This window comes from Phaseolus vulgaris, chromosome 4 (assembly GCF_051622355.1).
Source record: "Phaseolus vulgaris cultivar YP4 chromosome 4, ASM5162235v1, whole genome shotgun sequence".
Lineage (NCBI taxonomy): Eukaryota > Viridiplantae > Streptophyta > Magnoliopsida > Fabales > Fabaceae > Phaseolus > Phaseolus vulgaris.
In genome coordinates, this window is record NC_143501.1 from 6347352 (window position 1) to 6375121 (window position 27770).

The window sequence follows — 27770 nt, forward strand, 5'->3', positions numbered from 1 at the left end:
CCCTCACAATACCAAAACAAATAACTTTCAAACAATAAGTTGGAGGATCACATGACAATGCATAAAGTTCTACGCAGGTCCCCACTTAAAATCAAAGGCGTCGCCACATACATTGACACACCAGAAGTGAAGCTAGTCTTGCACTATCCAATTCCTTAGCCTCAATTGAGCTCACTAGAGTCTCATCTGAACCCTCACAACACCAAAAAAAATAACTTCCAAAAATTAAGTTAGAGAATCACATGACAGTGAATAAAGTTGTACACAGGTCCCCAATTAAAATCAAATGGGTTTCCACTTCACAGGTCTGGTCTCGTGTGCATCTCTCGACCTTGATGAAGATTAAATTTTTTTTATCAGTTATAATGAGGTGTCTTTATTTAAACTGCCTTCTGTGGTGGCAGACAAGTTAGTTCGGATCCAAAGGAATTTCCTTTGGGGGTGGGGCTCTGATGGAAGGAAGATCGCTTGGGCTTCTTGGGATAAGGTGTGTGAGCCTCGGGATTCTAGAGGTCTTGGAATCATTGATCTTAGGAAATTTAACTTGGCTTTATTAGGAAAGTGGATTTGGAGACTGGGTACGGATAAAGGAGGTTTGTGGAAAGAGATTCTTTATTCTAAGTATGGTGGTTGGAGAAGTTTGAGAGAAGGCGGTAAGTCTAGTAGGGGCTCTCTCTGGTGGAAAGATTTGAAGGAGGTGTGGGATTCAGAGGGTTGGGGTAGAAGTTTTAAAGATGGGTTTAAGTGGAAAGTGGGGAAAGGTAAGGAGATTTTTTTTCTGGGAGGACAGTTGGTTGAGCTGTGGTACTTTGAAGGGAGTTTTTCCAAGATTTTTCTCTCTAAGCTCGGCTAAAAACGCAAAAATGGCTGAGCTTGGGTATTGGTATAATGGTGAATGAGTGTGGAATTTGGACTGGCGTAGATCATTTTTCGACTGGGAGAAGTCTTTGAACAGCTGTTTCAAAGTCTGCAAAAGGTGAAGTTGGTTTTTAGGGAGGCGGACAGTTGGGTCTGGAAGATTGGGGAGAGTCAAACTTTCTCAGTCAACTCTGCCTATGTTCAGGTAAGGCGGGTTAGAGGAGGGGAGTATTCTCCTGTGTATAGTAAGTTGTGGAGGTGCAAAGCCTTGCCATCTGCTTTGTTCACTGCTTGGAGGGTGTTGGAGAATAGGATTGCCTCTAGGGTTAACTTGGTAAGGCGCAGAGTGGCGGTAGAAAATCTCTTGTGTTGTTTGTGTGGGGAGGAGGAGGAGTCATCTTGTCACTTGTTCTTTGTTTGCAGGTTTTCTTGGCGTGTCTGGTGTCTGTGCTTTAAGTGGCTTGGTGTGTCGTCTGTAATTCACAAGGACCCTAAGTCAAATTTTTCACAATTCAGGATGAGTCAGGCTTCTGTTTCGGTTAACGAAGTTTGGGGTACAATTTGGGTTGGCATTGTGAGCGAAATCTGGAAACATAGGAACTCGGTCATCTTCAATAGAGGTGTGGCATATGTGTCTGAAGTATTCGCTTCAATGCAAGTAAAGGTATGGTCTTGGATTTATGCAAAGTCTCGTTCTGCTTATTTCCCTTATTCTAGTTGGGTTTTAAATCCTTTGGCTTGTATGAGGTTTATTCATTAACATTGGTTAGTGTTGGTATGGTTATCCCTTTGCTAATTTGGTAAGCGTTCTAATAGGAGACTGGTATCAAGTATTTTTGTATAAGGGTTGGACCACCCCTGAAGTGGTCCCTATTTATTTATTTATTTGTTTTATTGTTGATAAAAAAAATAATGAGGTGTCTCGACCGTGATGAGGATTAACATCCCGATCAGAGTCATAATGAGGTGTACAAACCTCATGTGCATATCCTAGTCGCGATGAGGATTAAGATCCCGATAAAAGTCGTAATGGGGTGTACAAACCCCGTGTGCATATTTTGACAGTGATGAGGATTACAATATCGATCATATTCATACTGAGGTGTACAAAACACGTGTGCATATCCCGATCGTAATGAGGATTAAGATCTTAATTAGAGTCATAATGGGGTGTACAAAACCCGCATGGATATCTTGAATGTGAAGAGGATTACAATCCTGATCAGAGTTGTAATGAGATGTACAAATATCCCATGCATATCCCGACTGTGATGAGGATTAAGATCCTTATTAGAATCATAATGGAGTGTACAAACCCCACATGCATATCCCGACTGTGATGAGGATTAATATCTTGATCAAAGTCATAATGGAGTGTACAAACCCCACGTGCATATCCCAATTGTGATGAGGATTAAGATCCTTATTAGAATCATAATGGAGTGTACAAACCCCACATGCATATCCCGACTGTGATGAGGATTAAGATCCTGATCAAAGTCATAATGGAGTGTACAAACCCTAAATATTAGAAATCACCAACAAATTTAATTTCTCTACAGTGTCAATATAGAATGTTAGTGTAATGAATTGTCTGGTTGAATGATTGGATGTTGTTTTAACCTAGGTCATGACGAGACAACTAAAAAAACATTGATAAAAAATTCATACAATAGTCATCATACTTTATTATGAAAAACTACGGAAAAAGCAAAATAAATGGTCTGTGATACCAGACTTAGGGTTTGAAATTTGGTTAAATGTGGAGAGGTCTTACCACCCTACAACGTTCGTCTTAAGACAATACCTTTTATTAAATATACAAAAATGAATGTAATATTTTTTAGAATATTTATTTTCTAAAAAAACAAAAATACATGTGAAAATAAAAAGAAAATATTTTTTAAAATTTTTATTTGGGTCTGATAATAATTAACCTTAGTCGTCTGTATTTTCATTTACAATAGAAAATTAAGTTTTACATAAGGTCAAAAAAATGTTGATTGGTTTTTATAATTTTAAAATTTTAAAATTTTATATTTTTTAGGATTTAATTTTTTTGTATAATTCACGCTAATTAAAATATAAAATTGTTCGAGAGACTATATTTAATACTCTATATACTCTTTTATGAATCATATAGTAAGTACAAAAAATAATGTAAATTATACATCGATATTTTGATCGTTTACATTTTAAGTGAAATTTTCACTGTCAAAACATATTTTTTTTAATGAAAATTCATATTTCTTTATTTATTTCAATATATCAAAGAGATGATGTAATCATACAAGTGTCTAAAATTTATTTGGAGATAGTATCAAAATTATATTTTTATTTCTTCTTTTTATTATTTTTGAACAAAATAAAAAAAATGTTGTGTATATGAAAAACGGGTGCCAAATAGTAGGAACAGAGCCGAATAAAAGGCCTGCGCTTTTCAAAGAAAATTAAAGTTGGTGTATAAAATAAATAGCGTGTGACAAATAACAAAAAGGTCTGGCCAGCTGTTTGTGAAAATGGTTGGCTAGACAAATAGGCCCAGTTTGTTTTGGAAAAAACATTAAACCGACAGGATGGTGCATATAAAAAATATGCTGCAAATAGTTAAAGACTGGGCCGAACTAATGGGCCCAAACTCTCTCTTCTTTAAGAGAACAAAATGCTGGGCTTGGTAATATCAAACTGGGGGCCTCAAATAGTAAATGGTCTGCATTTCAAAATAATAACAAAAAATGGAAAAATTGTCATCAATTCCTTTTAAATGGAAACAAAAACAAAAATAGCCCCATACCAACCAAATGAGAAAAAAAAGTATCTCTCCACCTCTATATTAATTGTGAAAAATCAGTTTTAACCTTTTAAAATTTTTTAAATAACCCTATGTGAAGTATAATCTCATATTTTTTTAATAACTTCAGTTGCACCTCATACTTCCCTTTCATTCTTCTCTAGCCCTAGCGTTTGAGAGGATGGTCTCATCATTTGAGCGCATGTGAGATGGTTAGTGAGAAGATTCGTTATATTCAATGTTTTCTAAATATTTTGTATTCCATTTTTGTACTTTGTTGATTTTTTTTCTAGGTTTTGTGTCTTCTAAATTTTTTTAAAAAAAATAACGAAAATACAGTTATCAATAAAAACATTACAAAATTTATTTCAACCAAAATTTACCACCGACTAAACCCTAAACCCTAATCTTGGACGTAAATATATAACTAAAAGAAGCACCTACAAACTTAAAAACTTACCGAGACAAAAACGTATTCTACGAAACTTTGTGCAGCGGACACTCATCAACCATGGAGAAAAACCATTGCAGTCATCACCTGTTAACAAAAAAAAAAAAACACGTATCCTTAACCTCTACATACGAGACACGTGTAAGGATAATGTCTGAGGGAAGAAAGGAAGAAGGAAGAGAAGGAAAGAAAGATTTTACTGTGTTCTAACTGTTTTACAGAAATCAGAGGGTCATATCTATAAAACTGAGAAAGGGATAGATGGTCCCATGAACAGTAACACGGTCTATCTCGTAACATCTTTCCTTAAAATTGCGGTGGGAAAAACACGAACCACAAGTTTAAAGTTTATGTCTAAGTCTAATAAGGAGGCACGCACACGATATAGGTTTCGTGAAAAGATCAACAACTTGAAAGTAGATAGATTTGTGAGAAGGTCACTAATTTAGAAGTACGTTGGAAAGTGAATGAGTTCGAGTAAACGTTTTTTTATGAACCTGACAAGATTTGTCTAACTCAAAGTGTTCATCTAACTCATTATTTGGAGTGAGAATGTATAATAGACTTCATTATTGTTATGAGAAAAAAAAAATTAAATTAAATTAGTTACTATAGCAAATTTTATAAACAGATTCAAAGATACTGGTGTGTTTAAAAAATATTATATATAGGTGCAAAAAGAAAAGAGTCAAGCAGCCTCTAAGTTCAATAAGAGAGTCTTATAAATAGATGTTCAACATAAAAGGTAAGTAGAGTGAATTAGATATCAATTATTTAGATTCTAAATTTGCTAGCAAAAACCTTAGTTGCTAATTTGATATCAATATAAAAACCATTTAACAATAATGGAAACTAATTTAGAAACTAAATTTTTTTTGTCTCAAAAATGGTTTCTACTTTAGTCACTATAGCAACTAATTATTTTTTGTCTCTAAAATTGGACTCTATTTCATGATTTTCTTGTAGTGCAATGTGTAGCTCAGTGAGAAACGATTGGACCCAAGTGATGTTAGCAAGCTGGTATGCTTCTCTATTTTTTGGTACTACTATGGGAAACAACTTTTTATTTTTGAGAGTCCCATGAGATTAAGTTGCATCCAAAATACACACAATAACCAGTTGTAGATCGTTTGTTGTATATATCATACCCCTAGTCTACATCACTAAAGTCGATGATGGAAAAACTAGAAAATAATGGGTTAAGAATAAGACCACGATGCATTGTGCCAACTAAGTACCGTAAAATCAATTTGACAACCTTCCAATGATGTTCTTCAGAGTTATGCAATTATTAGCAAACTTTGTTGACAGAGAACGAGAGCTCCAATCTATTGATAGTAAGATATTGTAGAACACCGACTACAGACTACAAATCTATAATGAGTGAAGTCTTGAATAACAGTGATTCTATCTTGTATTAGCTTGAGAGAAGAGACCATAGGGGTTGCTTGAGGACGAGCAATTTAGCATGTGTGTTCTGTTAAGAAGTTCTTTGGTATATTTGCTTTGAGTTAGATGAAGACCGTCATTAGATGTAGGAAAAACCTTTATTCCAAGAAAGTAGTGTAGGTAACCGACGTCTTTTAACGAAAATTTAGATTGAAGAATGTTGATGAATTATTGAACAACGATAGTTGTGTTTCTTGTTATTATTATGTCATAAACATATATGAAAATGTATAATGTGTTACCATGCCAAAATTTGATGAAGAGAGATGAATCGTTGACTCAAGCATCAAAGCCCATGTCTGATAGAGTTTGACTTATTTTGTAAAACCAGGATCAAGGAGCGTGCTTCAAGTTGTAGATAACTTTATCGAATTTGCAGACAAGATGAGGGTGATTATAATTGAAACTCGATGATTGTTATATGAAGGCAATCACTTTGGGTGTGTTTGGATTGAGGAGAGGATTTGAGAGAGTGAATTTAGAGTGATTTGAGAGAAAAGTGTAAAGAAAGAGAGGTTGTTTGGATTAGGGTATATTATAGTGGATTTGTGAAGAAAGTTTATTGAAGTTTGTGAGTGATATGATAGTTGTAAGAAGATTTTTATTTTTTTTAAATGTGTAAAATAGAAGTTTACAAATTTACCCTTTCTCTAAAAAATATTTAAATAATAAAATATAAGATTTTTATAAATATAAATTTTAGTTAATTTAGATTTTATAAATATATATAAAAATATTTTCATAATACTATTATTATATAAATTATCTTTTATTATAAATAATTATATTTATTATTATTATTTTATTTTTATAATTAATTATTATTATTAATATTATTAAATAAATTTATAACATCAAGGATAATAAGGATAATTAACAATGTCTATGTGGCTTTCTTTGTATATCTTCGGACACAAGTGAAGATAGAAAAAGTTATTTCCGTATTTTTTTCGCTCACAAATGCTCGGTAATTAATAGAAATAGACAAAAATAAAATAATCCATGCTTTTCTTTCTTCGTGTACAGTGAATAAGCAGAAAAGCTTTGAGATTTCCATGAGAATATGCATTATCAATATCAAATATGATGGATGAGTCACTTCATAAACAACGCTTGAGTGAAAATGTGGCAGACTTGACAACTGGACTAAATGTACTAGATTTTTTTTTTGTTTTATACCGTGCTAGATTTTGTTTATATCTTAATAAATACTAAATGATATGAGCAACTATAATAATAATAATACTAGATATTCAATAAATATTTTAATCACAATTTATTATTTGTAAGATTTTTAAAAAAATAAAATAAAGTATTTATAAAAAATGTTACAGAACTTATTCTTTTTAAAATATTTTATAAAAATAAAAATTTCAAAATAATTAATTTTAAAAAAAATTCTCTTTAGAAAAATCTAAGACTTATATAAAAAATTTAATAAAAAGAAAAATGATTGATTAACACCTTAACGGTCCTTTGTATCCAACGACAGAATTTTAGAGAGTGAAAAAATGCACTGAAAACACACGAATCAAGAAATAAAAAAATATTAAAATATAAAAATTGAGACAAAATTGTATGAGTGTTCTTTCTTTACATACGAAGAATTATAAAATGATATAAATTTTATATTATTTTTTCACATAATATAAATTTTATTAAAATATTAATAAATATATAAAATGATAATTAAAATAAAATATAAATAATTAATTTATGAAATAATAAATATAATTAAAAATAATAATTAATAATGATAAAAATAAATAATAGTAAAATTAAAATTAATTTATAATATATGTCCCGACCAGTCTTTGGTCATCGACTCAGAGACTGACCTCAGACATCGTGCATCGATGCTTGGTAAGGGACGGGGGCCACGAGGCGGAACCCAGATGATAAGTGCCAATGTGTAGTTTTTATGATTGAGAAAATTGAACACTTTGGAACTTAATTGTTGCTTAATGTAAGAAAATTACCCTAATCTGAGAATTATTGAATCTGATTATATATTTTGAACCAAGAAACAAATGAAGAAATTTAATCTCAATTTTTGTGTAAATTGCAGATGAATATGAAGCATTGAAAGAATTATTCAAGCTGGCATTGAAAGAAAGAAAGTAAAAACTTAATTGGATCACAAGAAGATTTAGCTCAAGCTAGAGGATTTAGCTCAAGCTAAAACTGTCTAGAGTTGATTAAAGGTGCAGTACAATTCTAGCCCAGGCTAGAATTGCTAGCTCAAGCTAAAACTGTCCAGAGTTGATTAAAAGGTGCAGTACTGATCTAGCTCAGGCTAGAATCGCTAGCTCAAGCTAAAAATGCACCGAAAGATCTAGCTTAAGCTAAAATGGGCTAGCTTGAGCTAAAGTTGATTATATAAATTCTGAAACATAACTCAAAACCAGCGGTGGAAAACAGATTGGGTTTTTTAGAGAGAGACTAGTGAGAGAAAGAGAAGAAACCTCTATTCTTAGGAGAAGAACTTGCTCAGATCAGCCCTTCTTATGCAATCCAGATCAAGAATGAAGATTGGAGGAGCTGTCATGAGTGGCTAAGTTCTTTCTAACTTGGGATTGAATGTAATTTATCTTGATCAAATGTATTCTTGGTGATATATATATATATATATATATATATATATAAAATTCTCTTTTCTACTTGTTCTTAATATTTTCGTTTTATGCTTATTGCTTGATTCTGTTTGATCAATAGAGTCTTGATTTTGATCCTTAATTTTAACTGGAAAGTACCTTTAAGGATCTGAAATAAACGAAAATACTTGATAACTTGTAATGCTAGGAATAGATTCCAGGTTATTGATTGCATTATAATTCTGTTCCTAAAGCTGGATGATTTGTTAAATATCTGAGGAATCAGTGTTTGAGAAATTATCTTATGAATTTCATCTGTGAGGAATCAAGATGAATGACTTTAAATTAAGCATCAAGAATAAGTAGTTTTGAGTATTATATATTGTATTATTCAAAATACAGATGATTGAGATAGACGCAATTCAATCCCAAGTATCTTTCTCTATATTTGATAAGTTGGTTTTGTTACATCCAGAATCAAACCCTAAATCTTTGAGTTCTTGTGAAATCTTTAATTTGGTTATGAACAAAGTCTCAAAATTATTTTCTATACTTAGTGAGTTTTAAAACAGAACATCTTAATTAGAATTGTTCCCTGTGGGTTCGACATTCGTACTTTAAAGAGTACTATATTACAGTTGATTCGGTACACTTGCCGAGAAATATCAACACCAGACACACTTACCAGGGGAACAATTAGTCTTTGGACATTGGTATCATAGACCCCGATGTTGGAGATCGACATCGGACCCCGCCAGTAGAGGGAGAAGATCGGACATCGGTGGTTTGAACATTGTACAGGGCCACGTAAGGTGGGCCCTAAAGTTATGATAAGTTAACAGTTAAAGACATGAGATATGTGGGAAGCCTAAGTCACGAGGGATCCATGCACGTGGTGTGTATGACGCATGAAGGCGCAACACGTGTGAATAATCCTGGGAGGCGTTAAAGCCCATTAGGGTTAGGGTTTTCAGGGAAAGTTGCATGCATGGCACGTGAATACTTAGGGAACCCACAAAGCAGATGGCGCTAGAGATTAGGTGCACAAGTTGGTACCCAAGCGGCCACTCTGTTATTCGTTGCACTCCAGATAAGGGAAGTTCATGTGCTAGATACGCTAAGATTCTGTGAATAGCGGCGCAAGGACGCTCCCCAAGGAACCCTAGATAAGGGTAACAACACAAAGGTAAACCCTAGCTTCAACCTATATAAAGGGTGCCAAAACCCTAGAAAGGTACACAGTTTCTAAGACTGAAGCTAATATACACACTTGGTGTTTCTTTGCCCTAATACTGACTTGAGCGTCGGAATGCAAACGGTCGCTAGGGCGTCCTTTTGTCTTTGCAGGTGAGAGGTTTCTTGATCAAGGACATTAGATTCTCAGGCGGAGATAGAAGGGCCAAAGGCTACCGTTGGAGTCAACCGGCAAAGCGAGTCAACCGGCAGGAACAATATACATTTTACACCTTTTAAAAAATTAAAAAAATTTCACACAATCATCACATTACTCACAAAATTCAATAAACTTTCCTCACAAATCTACTTTAACATACCCCAATCCAAACAACCTCACTTTCCTCTCAAATTAATCCAAATCCACTCTCTCAAATCTCTTCCCCAATCCAAACACACCATAAACGATAATTTACATTTTATCTATATCTAGAAAGAAAAAAATAATGTAATTTTAAAACATGTATATATATATAATACAAATAGAGAGTACTCTTAGGATAAGTTTAAACACGTGTCATCACCAGAATTTTTCACAAAAAAAAAATAAAAAATATTTAATACCAAAAATAGAAAAACTTCCACCAATCAACACAACACACCCGGACCAACCAAAATGTGCCACATAGGAGTTTTTAAAAGTAAAATTTCTCTCTCTCAAACCGCTATCCCTCTTTTTTTGTATATCACTCTCTTCTCTCTCAAACCGCTATCCCTCTTTTTTTGTATATTACTCTAATTGTTACGTTTTCGCATTTTTTAGGGTTTTCTTATTAAAGTTGCTTGCTTTTATCTTTTCGACCGATACTTTTGATTTGTGGTTTGTTTTCTCCAGTCTTTTTGCCATTTTTGGTTCTCTGTTTCTTACATTTTTTCGTAACTGATGCAGTTTGTAGGTTTTTCTGTTCAAAGTTTCTTTCTTTTATCTTTTGTGTCGATTCTCTTCATCTCTTTTATGGTTTATTTTCTCCATTGTTCATATCTTTTTCAGTTTGTTTAATCTACTATTCTTGATATTGTTGCTTATCTGTTTGTTACATTTTTTCACAACATAAAAATGATTTTTTTTTGTTTTCTTATCAAAGTTGTTTGTTTTTATCTTTTATGTTGATTCTCTCCATCTCTTTTATGGTTTGCTTGCTCCATTGTTCTTGATATTTTTGCTTCTTTGTTTGTTATGTTTTTTCACAACATAAAAATGATTTTTTTGGGTTTTCTGATCAAAGTTGTTTGCTTTTATTTTTTCTGTCGATTCTCTTCATCTCTTTTATGGTTTGTTTCATCCAGTGGTTTTGATATTGTTATTTCTCCGTGTTACATTTTTTTGCAACATAAAAATGATATTTTTAGATTTTCTTATCAAAGTTGCTTGGGTTTTATGGACAAGAATATCACCTCATTTTTGTCGTTTTCTGCATTTTTTTTCTTTTTTGTTCAATGTTTCTTGCATTTTTTTTTCTGTCCATTTTGTTCATCTCATTATTTGGGTTTTTTTTTCACTTTTTCCTTTTCTGATCAATGTTTCTTGCGTTTATTGGTTCTGTTCAGTTTGCTCTTCTCATTCTTTTCGTTTTCTGTATTTTTTTCTATTTTGTTCAGTGTTTCTTGCATTTAGCTTTTCTATCCATTAGTTAATCTCATTCTTTTCATTTTTTTGCATATTGTTTTCTTTTTTGTTCAGTATTTCTTGCATTTACCTTTTTTGTTCATTTTGTTCATCCATTCTTTTTTGTTTTTTGCAGTTTGTTTTCTTATTTGCCAGTGTTTCTTGCATTTAGCTTTTTTGTCCATTCAGTTCATCTCTTTAACGATTTTTTTTTGGCAATCTAATGTTTTTCTTCTTCATCTAATTTGTTCATTGATCCAACTTTTGAAAGTTTATTTTGTTGAAATCTGTTTATGTTTCCATCACTAATTACGTGTAATGATGGTTTACTGCTCATCACTTCCTATGTATTCATTATTACATTCATTAAATCTTATTGCTAAGTGTCATCTAACAACATTTTTTGTGAGTTGGGTCTTATAATATCAATCCTTTTCTTTAGTTGGGCCTTATAATATCACTTCATTTTTCTGACCTTAATAATTAGTAATATATTATATAACTTAGCAAAATGTTTTGTTTGGTATTCTTTCTTTACTGCTTCAAAGCATATCAGATTCAGAATTGGGATGACAATACTAGGTTGCCAACCAAGGGTAGATTGAACTCTATGAACATCTGTGGTGAGGTATGTTGTATTCTTTTTAGTTAACTAACATTATTGTTTTACAAAATACGATAAAAACTAATCATGCAATTATATACAAATTGTTAAATGATATTGCTTTTGTGGATATTTCTATTGAGCTCAGTGTTCAATTTGGATTGTCATGTGTATTGATACTTTATGGTTCACTTATTTTAAGTACCATTGTAATATTCTTTTATTTTATTGGTGGAGTACTTGGCATCAATTTATGTGCCTAACTCCAAATTCAAGTTTCTGTAGAGAACCAAATTCATGTATTCAATAATTTGTCATATTGGTTTATGTAGTTATTTTTTGTTATTTTATCCAGTAGTTTGCATAATTTGTTGTATTCCTATTTCCGTATAGAAACACAATTTTTTTTTATTTACAAATCTTAAATTAATAAATGTAGTACTTAAATAAAAATTTGCAATAAATAAAATACCTAAATTATTTAAAATTAAAAATAAATAGAAATCCTAAATTATTGAATGTCATACTTAAATAAAAAAAATTACAATAAATGAAATTCCTAAATTATTTAAAATTATAAATAAATAAATACAAATCCTAAATTATTGAATGTCATACTTAAATAAAAATTTACAATAAATAAAATTTCTAAATTATTTAAAATTTTAAAAAAAATAAAAATCTTAAATTATTTAATGTCCTACTTAAATAAAATATCTAAAATAAATAAAATTCTTAAATTATTCAAAATATTAATAAATAATAATTCTAAAATATTTAATTCTAAAAAATACAAACATTAAATTATGTATTAAAAAATTATTTCAATTAAAATAACTAATTGTTGTAATGCATTCAGACATGTATTTGGTTGTTTGTTTACAAGAACAAGCGGCACAGTCACCGATGAACAAAAATTAATAGAAGTTTTTGTTAATTAAATTTATTGTATCATATTATTCTATCTTATTTATTCTGTAACTATTAACTTGAGTTGTATATTTCTTTAAACTACTGAGACAAAAACTATGACAAGTACGCAATCATTCTTCATAATTTTTTTTAAATATTTTCATGATTTTATTAATTGTCCATGGTTATATTTAGATTTTTTTACTTTTTGCAATAATGCAATTAACGTGTTGTGCTAATTGAGATGTGTTGACATTAAATATAATATTTATCAACACTTATATTATAACACCTAAAGAAAAGCAACTATGTAGTCCATTTTGTATTGTTTTTTAGTATGTTCTGTTGTTTTACTGAGTATTTCTTCTGTTACAAAGATTTAAATTTAACAATACATCTTACTCATGTTGTTCTGGAAATTATTTTACATTTTTCATGAAATTGTTGTATGAATTGAGCGTTAAATAGAGTTGGTAAAAAGTAATGAAGTTGTTGCATTATTTTGTAACAGTATTTCTGATAATTCATGATATGCTGCGTTATGTGACAATTACTATGTCAAAAAGTGTTTATTTAATAATAAGAAGTCAGTATACAATGTTTTCCAAAATACGATTATATATTTTAAGTTATGACTTGTTGTCTTTAGAACAATGTGTTTATCATTGCTATGTGGTTAACATGTATAATAAGACAGCTACACCAATATATGATTTTTAAAATTACTTTCTTCATTATTACCTCATGGATATTGTATCTAAAAGATTCCCTATATTTTATTTTTGCAGCTATAAAATGAATTTAACACACCTATATGAAAATAACACATAGTTCAGAAAGCTCATATGATTCCCAAGAGTGTTCAAATAAAAGGTATATTTAATTCATATTTTTTATTATTTTTATATTTTATAGATTTTATTTAATTATTTTGATAACATTATATCTCCTTCAAAAAGGTAATATTGAAAAAAGAGACCATACAATTATCCTGTATAAATCATTAATTTAGATCATAATACTTTTTATTTTTAGTAGATTTTATCTTTATTTAAATTATGTAATCAATAATTAATGTGATTTTGATTTATAATTATGATAAAACATATTCAATATGATATTAAATGTAATATATTAACATTATTTTTCTTTATTTCTTTAATATTATAATATTATAAATTAAGTTTATAATTTTTAAAATATAATAGTGCGGTTAACTGTTATTCATTCTCATTTATCGTCTTCTAAGTGTTTTAAAATATTATTTAATCTTCAAATTTTTTTTATATTGTATTTTTAATATAACAATTGTATGTATTTTATATTTATATGATTTTTAATTCATTTAATTTAAAATTATAAAATATTGTATAACTAATATTATAATTTAATATATTATATTTTAGAAAAATAAATCTATTTTAATATATATGATTTATTTATTATTTAAAATTATAATATTATTATTTAAATATGAAATATTTAAAATATTCCCATACACGAGTCGGTCAAAATACTAGTATACATATCTTTTAAAAGAACAAAATTGTGTGTGTATCTTTGAAGATGGTCTATTTGTTTACCACATGCTGTCCAAACAGTGTTTGTTGGAAAGTGTGTCACATAGAAAAAGAATACCTCTTTATGCTTTATTCAAGGTAATTTAATTGCATCACACAAACCAAGGATCCATCACATTCATGTTAAAGAACAGAACACAGAATTCGGACATAAGAAAATAAGAAAACTACCTGCGTGAACTAGTTGATAACAAAAGCATAATTTCCACAAGAGAACTATTATATGAACATGGTGCATTGATACCCATTTTTCTTCTACACCCACTTTATAATTTTTTATAATTTTCAAATTTAATTCTTTGAATTTTCAAATTTTACTCTTTGAATTTTCAAAGTATACTTTTCCTGGTGTATTCCACAGACAAATTATTCTTTCACACTACCATTTTTTTCTCACATTCACATTTATAACTCCGTTTAATAATAAAATATTTTATTTAACTAATAAAACAAATATAAACAAAATTTTAAACTAAAATAATAATATCTTTAGAAAGAAAAAAAAATGATAGTATCAAAGTATCTGTAAGTATTCCATATACCTGCATTATTGAATCAGCTCTTATAACAGAATAAGCTAATTCTCACCACACAGTCATTTTCATTTATTTATCCCACTAAACTAACATATATGAATAAAGTGGGTAGATATGAAAGGGAAAGATTACATTTTTCTGAGAGCAATGAAGCTTGAAACTTAAAGAGAATCAAGTCCTTGAACAAAAAGGGTACTAAAATCTTCCATCTCAGCTTTACTTAACACCAGTCCAATCTCAATTCCTCCACTGATATCCCTACTTTCACTGAGAGAAAATGCTCCAGTTTTGTCTGTGGATATCATATCCACCTTCTTTGGCCTTCCCCACCCAAAATCAATACCATAAACCTCAAACAATGGAGATCCAGCAGTAGAAAAGAATCTAGTCTCCCTGGGTTTATTCATACCCGCACCAAATCTTTCTGCTCCCTTCAACACTCCCTCTTCCTTCACCCTGTTCAAAGTCTCAACTATCCCCTCCAAAGCACAAATGAACCCATCTTTTTCAACCAACTCCTTAGTCAGGACCACAAAGCTCCCTCCTGCAACGCAATTTCCAAAATATGTGGCAGGAATTGGAGGGTCCAACCGCGATCTACAGTCAATACTAAATATGAAAAACACATTTTCTTCCTTCACTTGTTTCACTTTGACCAAACACGCCAACACATAAGCACACGTAACACAAAAGGTTGACAGATGAACATTCCCTTTCATCTTAGAGTTTCCATGTTGTTTGAGCTTTAGAATCTGTGAAGGGGTCAATTCAAACAAACCTTTGAGTCCATCGCTTGGTGCTTCCGTAAGAGACTCCCACACCTTGAGACTTCGGTTATTGGAACCATTCTTATTCTTCCACGACTCCGCGTACAGTTCACCGATTCCAGAAGGGTCTCTTATCAATGATCTGTCAAAGAAAGGTGTAAGATGCTGAGGTAAGGATGGTGTAGTAGGGTTTTGAAGGTTAGAGCATATGTAGGCCCATGATTTGAGGAACATGGTAGAAGATTTTCCGTCGAAAGCTGCATGGTGTGTGGTGATTCCAATGCAAAAGCCAGCATTTGGGAACAAAGTGACTTGAACTGCCAACAGAGATGACTTATCATGGGAATTGGCCAAGTTGGGTGCTAAGTTGTGTCGTTGTGATGCTTCACAGAGATGGGAGGAAAGATGGTTGAAGTTTTGGTGGGACTCAGCAACAGTGAAGGAAACAGTGTCACCGGGGAGATAGTTGATGATGGGTTGGGGAGAGTGAGAAGGCCATGTGAGGGTGCCGGCGAAAGGGAGAAAGTGTTGGAGAGTGAGGGAAAAAGAGTGTTTGAGAGAGGGAAGAAGAGAGTGAAGGAATGAAGAGGTTGGGTGTGGGAAGGGATAGAAGAAGAGACGTTGAACAGGTGGAAATCGAAGCCATAAGAGGTCGAAGAAGGTTAGTGGAAGGGAGGTGGGAAGAAGGGTTGGTTCATGAAGTGGTGCCACTGAACAAACTTGGATAACTTTGAGAGGTTCTGGGGATGCTGCTTGTTCAGCCATGGTTCAAAGGAATGGAGATGTGAGGCTCTTCAAAAGGAAGCCAAGGGATGAGTTTTATAGGATGGGGGACCTTCATAACCTAGTAGAACTACTTTTTTAGCGGTGAAACTACCGGTGAAACTAAAGGGATTTATTTTTAAAATATAACATATTTATTATATAAATTTAGTTTGATAAAAATAAAATAATATAAAAATAAGTAATGTTGCTATTTGATAAACATATCATATCTATATGTTTAGATTAATTAGTTGAGAGTGTTTTGATTTAGGATAATTTTGATAATTCATATTTTTTATACAAGTTACAATTTTTAATATTATTATTTTAATATTTTTTTTATATTATTTAATTATAAATTTATTTTTATTATATATATTTATATTTAAATCTATATTAAAAGTTGTATAGGTTATAAGTATATTTTTCTTTTATTTATTTTTAATAGTGTAAATTGTAAGATTAAAAATTTATCATTGTGTATAAAAAAAGAAAAAAGAATTAATAATTAATTTTATACACATTTTAGTTAATTAAAATAATATAAAATTTCAATTATAAATAAAAATAAAATAATATAAAATTAAAATAAATAAATACAATTTAAATATAATTATATTATTTTTTATTTTATTAATTTAAATTATTTTTTTAGATAAATTAATGTATTTAGATAATTTTAATATTATTTAGGATTATTTAATTTATATTATATTACGTTATATATATATATATTTATATAAAAAAATTTAATATTAATCATGGTTTTTATTATTATTATAAAGAAATTAATATATTTTAAACACAATAAATGAGTATTTAAAACATAGGATGAACATTAAATAGTCATTCATTGAAAGGAAAAATATATAAAGTCATTGAAAGGAAAAATATATAAAGTCATTACATTTAATTCAGAGAGAGATAAAGACATGTTAATTTCTTCGTAATTTTGAAATTATGACAAAATTAAGAACATACTATTAGAAAAAGAAAACACATCCCTAACAACATTTGAATCTTTATTGTGGAGACCTTCAAACGTTTTTTCTAAAGACATATATTATTTCTTTGTCGGACAATAATTGCATATCTTTCATCGCTAAAATCTTCAATGCACCATTTGAACAAATTACATGCTAGAACTATTCCACTTCTAATATGTTTTGAAGAGAAGAATAAAATTAAACAATGAATAACTTAAAAATAACATTCTTAAGTTTGCATGAAACCTAGTTGAATAAATTTTACCTTGTACTTAGGACAATCCCAAAATCGTTTTTCGACATTTTTTTTCAGTTGTTATTGTTCTCAAAACAGAACAATCTCCACAACCACAAATAGGTGCAATAACCCACCAACATGGGTAAAAGTATAACGTTTTTGCACAACACTACCGGTACAATTAGACGGTGATAAGGTGTGATACGCAGACATTGAAGGCCACTAAAGCAATACTCTCAATTCTCCAGTAGAAGTAATGGAGCCTAAATTTGATTTATGCATAATATAAATAAAATGTTACAAAAGTTGCATTCAAAGAAATATCATTCGCTAAATGAGTACCATGAAAACTTGAATATTAATTAACAATTTATCAATGTTCAACATGAAAAATAAAAATAAAAATTACAATAATAATAACATAATGATAATACAATCGTTGGCTAAGTGACTTCTTGCTTGGGCGTTATTGGACTTGCCTGGGTGAGTTTCACGAAAAAAGACCCAACGTCACTGGAGTAACTTCGCTTGGGTGAGCTTTGGTGAATGTTGGTGTGTTCCAACTTTCTCTTTTTAACTTTGTATATTCCCATTTTGCCCAATCATCTCTATTTTTCCACAGAATCCTTAAATTAACATAAATTTGAGAGTAAATCGTTCTTATTCAAATTAAAATCACAAAATATGTAAAAAGGTATAACTTCATAAATTAGAGATTATTTTATCAAATAATATCCATAAGTGTCTGTATTTTAATATGAATTATTATAGAAATCTGGGACTTATCAATAGTTGAGGCAACTTTGCTGGGCAATAAGGAGGCCCTTGCCATTAAGAACAAAGATACAAAAAAAAAAATATGGAGGTTGAGATGGACTTATTGAAGATGGAGTTGGAAGCCATGAGCAAGGTGAAGAAGGAGGCTGAGGAGATCATCGGGCGACTTTAAAGGGTACTTCAACAATCACAGTGTCGCAATCGGAATCGTGACGGGTGGACGACAAACCAAAATGATTTTGGAAATATAGAGAATGGAGTTGCTATCATAGTTTATTGCAGAAAACTACAGAAAAAATGGAAAGTTAGTATGCGAACTAGATTCGGGGTTCGGGAGTTGGTTACGTGTAGGGAAGGTATTAACACCCGTACTGTCCGAAGATAGTGCCTTTAATTAAATTCGCAAAATGAGTGTGGTTCTTTAAGAATGATTGCTTCTTTTTTTTTAAAAAAAGAGAAACAAAAATGTTGTTTAAAAATAAAGAAAAAAAATCAAATTTTTTTATTTGGGGTCGACAAGGATTGTCCTTGGCCCTACCTATGTCTGTTTGTAATGAAAAATTAGGGTTTACATAGTTCTAAAGGTTTTAATCAATTTGGAAAGAATTTTTCCTGGTGTGAGCTGGACTTTTGCAAAAGTGAAATGAAATTTTGAGAAAATTAATCCCAATAAGGATTGACCTTGTTCCTACGTATTTCTATTAAGAACAGAAAATCAAGGATTACGTAGGACAATTGCTTCTTGTACCATATTAATGCACCCAATTTCAGTATGAAAAGACAAAAATGTCCTTAAATAAAATAGGATATATATAAAAATACATTTCGGATCCCCTTTTTCATAATATGTTTCTGGATTTTTTTTTTGTATTGTGGATTTTCTTATCCGAATGAGATTTTGATTTTTGTTTCCGGATTTTAATTTTCAGATCATAATAATCTCTTTCGGATCTAGTTTTCCAAAATATGTTATTTTCAATTCTAGATTTTCATTTCTGAAATGAAAGGTATTTCCAGAAATTTAAAATTGTGTTGGGTGCAGGTTTAAAAAGATTGGGTGTAGGAAGAATTTGCCATTACGTAGTTCTACCAATAAGAACTGGACATTTTTTCTTAGAAAAAAAATTGTTTGTTTGTTGATATTTTTAATTTTGAATTTTTTCTATTTTTTGGATTTTATGTTTTTATTATTTATTATATTTTTATCAAAAGAAGAGTATTGAGTAAAATGTGATGCGTACGATCATACAGTTACTCAAATACTTATTTTAGGAAAAAGTAAAATATTTATTATATTTTTTTTAAAGGAAACTATAAGCTAATGGTGTATCACATAAAAAGAGTGACAAATAGTAAAAGTGTTGGGCCAACTAAATAGACACAGGCTTATTTAGGTAAGAGTGGTTTGGATATTGAAAGCGTTGTTGGCGAATAGCTAAATGTGGCAGTAGAATGCGTCCAAGCTTTTGAAAGCGTGGTGCATATAGTAAAGTTATGGAACACTAAAAAATATCATTAAATATAAATTAATTTTAGAGACAAAATAGTTAGTTAGTATGTTTACTAAATTAGAAATCATTTTATAAACTAAAAAATATTGGTTTGTAAAATAATTTTTACTATTAATAAAAAAATTATAAAATATTTTTTAATTGTTTTATTATGATAATCGGAGTTCCGTTTAATAAATATGTTGTTCCATGTATAAACGTATGATTTTTTATTTATATAATATTATTTAACTATGAGTTATAATATATTATAATATATAATAGGATATATATTATAACTCACGTATTTCGGTGGAGAATAGGTAAATTTAGCAAGAAACCTTGGACGTGTCGTAATTGGGAAGAGATAGAAGCAGGTTGAGTTTTATACAGAAAAACTTTCACGTTATCACGAAACTAAACACATAAATTTGGAGTTTGGGTTAGCATTATTGAGTTAGTTCAACGTGGCTTTGGGTCGAGAATCTCGGAAAACAACTCAAACATCAACTTATCATTGTCCTTGGAATCCCTATGAAACACATCTTCACGAACTTCTTCTTCGCTTTCGTCGGCACTCTCTTGCAGTTTCAATGCAGACTCCAGCATCAAAACGACATCGTTCATGGACGGCCTCTGCATCCCTTCTTGTGACAAACAACTGATTCCAATCTCGCAAAACATGGCGAAACACTGTGGAGCGATCTTCCCCTTTAATATGGGATCCGCAATCTCCGCCACTGTCCCGTTTTGGTAGCAATATCTTGCCCAATTAGCTAGTGACACCTGTTCGGTTTCTCCCGTATGGATAAGAGGAGAACGAGCACAGAGTACCTCAAACAACACCACCCCAAAAGAATACACGTCAGACTTCTCCGTCAGCCGCTGCCGAATAAAATACTCCGGATCCAAATACCCAAAGCTGCCTTTCACGGCGGTGCTCACATGGGCCTTCGACATCTCATTTGGCCCTATTTTGGATAGCCCGAAGTCCGAAACTTTCGCCACCCACTTCTCATCCAACAAAGATGTTCGTCGTTTTCACGTCCCGATGGATGATCACGTGCTTCGCGCCACTGTGAAGATAGCGTAGACCGCGCGCGGCGCCAATGCAAATCTTCAAGCGCTGCTTCCACGAGAGAGAGGGATTGTCGGTGCCGTAGAGATGGTCGCGGAGGTTTCCGCGTCCCATGAAGTCGTAAACGAGGATCATCTCTTTGTTATCGCAGCAGTAACCGATGAGTGAGACCAGATGGCGATGGCGGAGCTGCGAGAGGATTTGGATCTCGTTCATGAACTCGCAAGCCCCCTGCTGGGAACCCTGTCTAAGGCGCTTGATGGCGACCGGGATTGAACCGTTGTCGATGTAGCCCTTGTACACGTGGCCAAATCCCCCTTCGCCGACGATGAAGACGCTGTCGAAGTTTTTGGTGGCGGCTTTGATCTGGACGAGGGAAAACCGATGGCATTGATCAGACGGCAGAGAAAAATTGTAGTCGTTGGTTGACTTGGTCGTTGAGAACAACAGCGGAGTCCACTTGGAAGTGGTGGAGAACAGGACAAAGAAAACGACAAGCGAGATGAAAACGAAACCTGATACTACCCCTGCCGTGATTACAATCATCCGCCTTCTGTTATTAATCGGGTCCGGGATAGGTCCGGCGAGGCCGTTAGTCTGAACCGGGTCTGGGTTGGGTCCGGCTAGGTTGTTTGATTGGGCTTCGCTGATTTTAAAGATCTCGAGACCGTTCAGGAAGGCATCGCTGTAAGTCGTATCCACACCGCTTTCGTAAGGGTGCATTTGAAGCGAGAGATTAAACTTTTTCTGATTACCATTCTTGGGAATCAAAACGGCGTAGTTTCTGTGCACAGCTACACCTTTTTGTTTCTCACTCCATTTCATTACATCTGCACGGTCTTCAGCCAACTGGCTCGCTATGTAAATGAAGAATCTCCTATCACTCATGTCATTGATAAGAGGATCAAGCTCGCAAAAGTGGAGCCTGAGAACGTAAGTGAAGCCACAATCAACGGGGAACACCCAAGTCAGGTTGCTCATTTTGTTCAGAGTGCCGTTTGTGCCCTGGTTACGCGCTGTTCTGAACAGTTCCTTCGGTGCCACGTAATCAGGATTCACGGTTATGCTCATCTTCCCATCGATGTCAGCTGGTAGATCATTATTCTTTGGATTTTCTTTAATAAAATAAGCTTTTTCGTCAGCCCAATCCCTGAACAAACCGGTGTCGTTTTCTGGCCGGATTTTATTGCCTCCAGAGTTGATTCTATACTCAGTCTGGAGCGCATAGCTGGTTCCAACGCTGTAGAGCGTGCTGGTTCCGACTTGAGTGAAGCCTATATCATTTGGTTGGGTGTAATATAAATCGGTTGGCATGGAAAGCACCTCGATTCCATTGATGAAAGCGTAGGAGTTTGGATTGGAGGGAGTGAAGGTGAGGATAAGCTTCTCACCGTCGTTGACGTTGACCACGTATTCTCTAAAGATAGTAGTGGTGGCTTGATCATCGGCGTGAAGAGAGGCGTTGAAAGCGTTGAGGAGAGTGAATTGGTTGCATTGAAGGGTGAAAGAAGCTTGGTTGCGGGGAAAGGAAGGGTAGTCGGAAGGGTAGAAGAAGAGGCGAAGGAATTTGGGGCCTGGCGAGACGGGGAAGAAGTAGTTGAATTGGGAACGGGACAAGCGTGCAGTGGAGTAGGGGATTGGATTGGTGGAAGGAGACTGTGTTGTTGCCTTCGCTGAAACGGTGGCGTCTTGGAAAGATAAGTAATTTGTGTCTTCGTCGCCGGTCCACCTTCTTTGACCGTCGGAGGAATTTCCGGTGGTGCCGCAACTGATGGTGATAATATCCTCTGGGGTATAGGCTTGGAGGTGTGTGGAGAAGTGTAGAAGGAGGAAGAAGAGTGTTAAGGAGATGGTGAAGGTGATAGCCATGGTTTGTGGTGAGAGGGAACAGAAGTGAATGAAGTCGCGAAGACTTATCATAAGTTTCAATGTATCATTTTCCAAGTTAGAATTGCATGGAACGCAATGAGAAAAGAACATGCAGCGTTGTTTGTTAGGGACGGACCACTGCCTGTCTATTCAGTTGACGGTTTCTACCAAAATCGAAAGTGCAAAAGCAAAACCGAACAAAACCTGTTAATGTTTTATTGGAGACTTAAAACAAAGTTAAAGAACTGAGAGGGCAAAGGAAAAAGTTTCTTTAATAACACCATGAGAAGTGAAAAATATATATTTGAAAAACACTTATATTAATATAATAATGTTTTTAGTTAAAAAATAAAATGAAAATGAATAAAATATTAATTTATTGAGATATTAAAGTTATGTTTTTACTGTTCACAGTCTCAACATATCAGCATGGCAAAACATACACATAACCATTAATTTTATAAATTTTAATTTTTCATTAAATTTAATTACATTTTACCACTCTTATAAAATTAAAATTTGAATACCGATAAAATGAATGATATAAATTGTAAGATGGTAAAATTGTAATATTATTCTCAGTCGAATTTGGGCTACTTATACTTCACACACATGACTGGTTTTAGTAACCTAAATATTATTCTCCATTGAATTTAAATTAGTGTGAATAAATAATTGTCGTTTCCTTCAACGTTTTTAGTTATTTTTTATTGTTTTCAAGTCAGGCGCTTTTTGTATATCAAATATCAAATATTTAATTTTTAGTTATAGATTTCATATTTTTTTAGTTAAATTTAATTTGTATCTTCATTTAACTTATATTTTGGATATTGATATAATACTAAATTAAAGATACTCTCTTTTAGATAATCAAGTTTCTAGATAATAATTAATCGAAATTTAATAAGAAAAAATATTCACAATGTCAAATGGCGAGCACCTTCGAGAGCACAGTTTCTTATGGTGACTTAAGGTTCAACATATCTATACTAGCACTAAAAGACTTTAATGACACAGTGGTATCAAATCGAGAGGAATGCTCTCACACGCTTGAGTCCACCTAGTCATACCGAGGGGCTCAACTAGGCGGGAGGTCCAATTCGACGACACCCTCAACGGGGTTAACCGAAAGAAAAATATCCTCGACCATCCCACCTGCACTAGCTTTGTCGTTAATACAAGAAGACTTTGAAGAACTTGGAGAACTCTTTGAAGCCGTCTCCGAAATATGGACGACGTCAAGCAGAGGCATCTTCTCACAACCTTAGAAACCTTACAAGTCGAACTATCAGACAAGGAAGAAGAAATGGTTACCTCAAGTTTTTCTTTTTTTGGACTCAGTAGTATGTTGGAGAGGAAAAAATGATGAGAAGGAAAAGTAAGAAAAGGAGGGGACCACTAATTATATTTATGGAAAATGATTATTTGACACTTCCAAACCGTTTGCTCCAATTTACACCTGTGTGACGTGGAGGAATGGATGATGTGGCATGAACACTTTTGGTATTTTTGGTAAAAGCAACGTGGCATGTGATCTGAAAAGGGGGAAGAGTGTATTAGGGTTTGAAATTCAAATTTCCTGCAAGCATAGGAACGTGTAGAGATAGACGAACGGTGACTTCGGTGACTGCGGAGAAGAAGTTGTGTACGGTGACGACGGAGAGGGCAAAGGTGCAAACTGACGGTGACGGCGGAGTAGTGCTAACTGAGGGTGGTTTAGTGCGAACTGACGGCGGAGTAGTGCGAAGTGACGGTGGTGTGCGAAACGCTGCGAGGAAGGAGGAGAAGGTGGTTTGCGAAACGGTACGAGGAAGGAGGAGAAGGTAAGTTTGTTTATTTTGGTGTAGTGATTGACCAAATTTGACTGCGATAGTGGATGTATTTGAGATTGTGCATGCATAACAAGAACCTGTTAAAAAAGCATCATCTGTTTATTCAGAAATTTAAAGTTAAAAATTCAATGTGTAGGTAATTTCTTCTTTTTTTTCATAGACAAGATGATAGGTAATCCTGGGAACTGAATCTGTATGGGGTGTGTGACTGTGAAGGATTTTGGATTGATGTTCTATTTCGTTGGCTGACGTTCGAAATTGATATACTGAGAAGCAACAAATGTATCTTAGAAATTAACGTGGGTTCATGGCCTAAGTCCTGAAGGGCAGTTATAGGTTTTTGGTCTCCTAATCCTTCATATGAAATTTCATGAAAATTTTACAAGTCCTAACACATTTGGTAAGTTGGAAAATCATGTGTTCATAAAAGTACTTGTAATTCCAAAAGCCTCCTCTAAGGTTATTCTTTTTTGGACATTTTGTTAACAGCAAATAGGTATCATCATTTGGTGTACATATTATATTTAGTTTTTTACCCTTGAGTATGTATTTGTTGTCTAGAATACTGCAAATATTTTATGTTTCAGCCGAAAAGAGGAATTGTCACACACACCCAGAAACGAAGTCAGTATATTAAATTTCTATCTCATTTGTACCCTTATAGTGTAAGTGGGGAACCATTAATAACTCTTTGCATGCTGATTGTCTTCATTTTATTTTTCAGATTCTTGTATTTGGAACTGAATGTTGTGTGTAGTTGACAATAGTTGGATGGTATGAATCTTATTTGGGTGTGTTTTAGCATGATGTGGTGTTCATTGGAACCCTGGTAGTGAAAGTGGGGACCCATGAGTTAACTAGTGGGACCCATGCATTACTTTCTGCATGATCATTTTCATAAATTTTGTTTTTGGATTCCAAGAACTGGAAGTAATTGTTGTATGTAGTTTGGACATAGTTGGATGGTATGAATGTTAATTGGGTGGGTTTTAACATGATGTGGTGGTCATTGGAACCCTTATAGTGTAAGTGGGGACCCATGTGTTAATAAGTGGGGACCCATGAATTACTTTCTGCTTGGTCATTGTCTTAAATTTTGTTTTTGGATTCCAAGAACTGGAAGTGATTGTTGTGTGTAGTTTAGACATAGTTGGATGGTATGAATGTTAATTAGGTGAGTTTTAGCATGATTTGGTGGTCATTGGAACCCTTATAGTGTAAGTGAAGACCCTTGTGTTAATAAGTGGGGACCCATGAATTACTTTCTGCTTGGTCATTGTCTTAAATTTTGTTTTTGGATTCCAAGAACTGGAAGTGATTGTTGTGTGTAGTTTAGACATAGTTGGATGGTATGAATGCTAATTAGGTGGGTTTTAGCATGATTTGGTGGTCATTGGAACCCTTATAGTGTAAGTGGGGACCCATGTGTTAATAAGTGGGGACCCATGAATTACTTTCTGCTTGGTCATTGTCTTAAATTTTGTTTTTTGATTCCAAGAACTGGAAGTGATTGTTGTGTGTAGTTTAGACATAGTTGGATGGTATGAATGTTAATTGGGTGGGTTTTAACATGATGTGGTGGTCATTGGAAACCTTATAGTGTAAGTGGGGACCCATGTGTTAATAAGTGGGGACCCATGAATTACTTTCTGCTTGGTCATTGTCTTAAATTTTGTTTTTGGATTCCAAGAACTGGAAGTGATTGTTGTGTGTAGTTTAGACATAGTTGGATGGTATGAATGTTAATTAGGTGGGTTTTAGCATGATTTGGTGGTCATTGGAACCCTTATAGTGTAAGTGGGGACCCATGTGTTAATAAGTGGGGACCCATGAATTACTTTCTGCTTGGTCATTGTCTTAAATTTTGTTTGTGGATTCCAAGAACTGGAAGTGATTGTTGTGTGTTGTTTAGACATAGTTGGATGGTATGAATGTTAATTGGGCGGGTTTTAACATGATGTGGTGGTCATTGCAAACCTTATAGTGTAAGTGGGGACCCATGTGTTAATAAGTGGGGACCCATGAATTACTTTCTGCTTGATCATTGTCTTAAATTTTGTTTTTGGATTCCAAGAACTGGAAGTGATTGTTGTGTGTAGTTTAGACATAGTTGGATGGTATGAATGTTAATTGGGTGGGTTTTAACATGATGTGGTGGTCATTGGAAACCTTATAGTGTAAGTGGGGACCCATGTGTTAATAAGTGGGGACCCATGAATTACTTTCTGCTTGGTCATTGTCTTAAATTTTGTTTTTGGATTCCATGAACTGGAAGTGATTGTTGTGTGTAGTTTAGACATAGTTGGATGGTATGAATGTTAATTGGGTGGGTTTTAACATGATGTGGTGGTCATTGGAAATCTTATAGTGTAAGTGGGGACCCATGTGTTAATAAGTGGGGACCCATGAATTACTTTCTGCTTGGTCATTGTCTTAAATTTTGTTTTTGGATTCCAAGAACTGGAAGTGATTGTTGTGTGTAGTTTAGACATAGTTGGATGGTATGAATGTTAATTGGGTGGGTTTTAACATGATGTGGTGGTCATTGGAAACCTTATAGTGTAAGTGGGGACCCATGAATTACTTTCTGCTTGGTCATTGTCTTAAATTTTGTTTTTGGATTCCAATAACTGGAAGTGATTGTTGTGTGTAGTTTAGACATAGTTGGATGGTATGAATGTTAATTGGGTGGATTTTAACATGATGTGGTGGTCATTGGAAACCTTATAGTGTAAGTGGGGACCCATTTGTTAATCAGTGGGGACTCATGAATAACTTTCTGCATGGTTATTGTCTTCAATTTTGTTTTTGCATTTCTGTAAGTGGAACTGATTGTTGTATGTAGTTTAGACATAGTTGGATGGTATCAATGTTAATTAGGTGGGTTTTTGCATGATGTGGAGGTCATTGGAACCCTTATAATGTAAGTGGGGACCCATGAGTTAATAAGTGGGGACCCATGCATAACTTTGTGCATGGTTATTGTCTTAAATTTTGTTTTTGCATTCTTGTAAGTGGAACTGAATGTTATGTGTAAGTGACACATAGTTGGACTGTATTAATGTTAATTGAGTGGGTTTTAACATGATGTGGTGGTCATTGGTTTTTTGAAGTTTTAGAGAATGGAAACTTCACGGTCCAAGAATTTTGTCCGTCATGCAAAAGCTGATATGAAGGTACTAATTTTACATTTTGTTCATAATAGTTGAATATTTTTTGAATTGACATGGTTGAATAAATAAAGTTTTCGTTATTGGTTTATGTTCTGATGTTGCAGGTACGAGTTAGGCACAATGTGCTGACTCAATATATTGTTGATGTCAACCGTAAACTTAGTAGGTTTCAACAAGAAAG

General features: G+C 33.0%; 1 protein-coding gene and 1 pseudogene across 2 annotated transcripts; both read right to left on the reverse strand.

Annotated features, from left to right (window-relative positions):
- Positions 1-14587: 14587 nt before the first annotated feature.
- On the reverse strand, positions 14588-16244 carry LOC137837014 (malonyl-CoA:anthocyanidin 5-O-glucoside-6''-O-malonyltransferase). The gene has a single exon (XM_068645823.2). The coding sequence runs from the start codon at positions 16144-16146 to the stop codon at positions 14776-14778; it is 1371 nt and encodes a 456-aa protein (XP_068501924.1). The 5' UTR covers positions 16147-16244; the 3' UTR covers positions 14588-14775.
- Positions 16245-20005: 3761 nt separating this feature from the next.
- LOC137837011 (receptor-like protein kinase FERONIA pseudogene) lies at positions 20006-22606 on the reverse strand (annotated as a pseudogene). Its single transcript, XR_016520512.1, has one exon. The product of XR_016520512.1 is annotated as a receptor-like protein kinase FERONIA pseudogene (transcript).
- Between the last annotated feature and the right edge of the window lie 5164 nt (positions 22607-27770).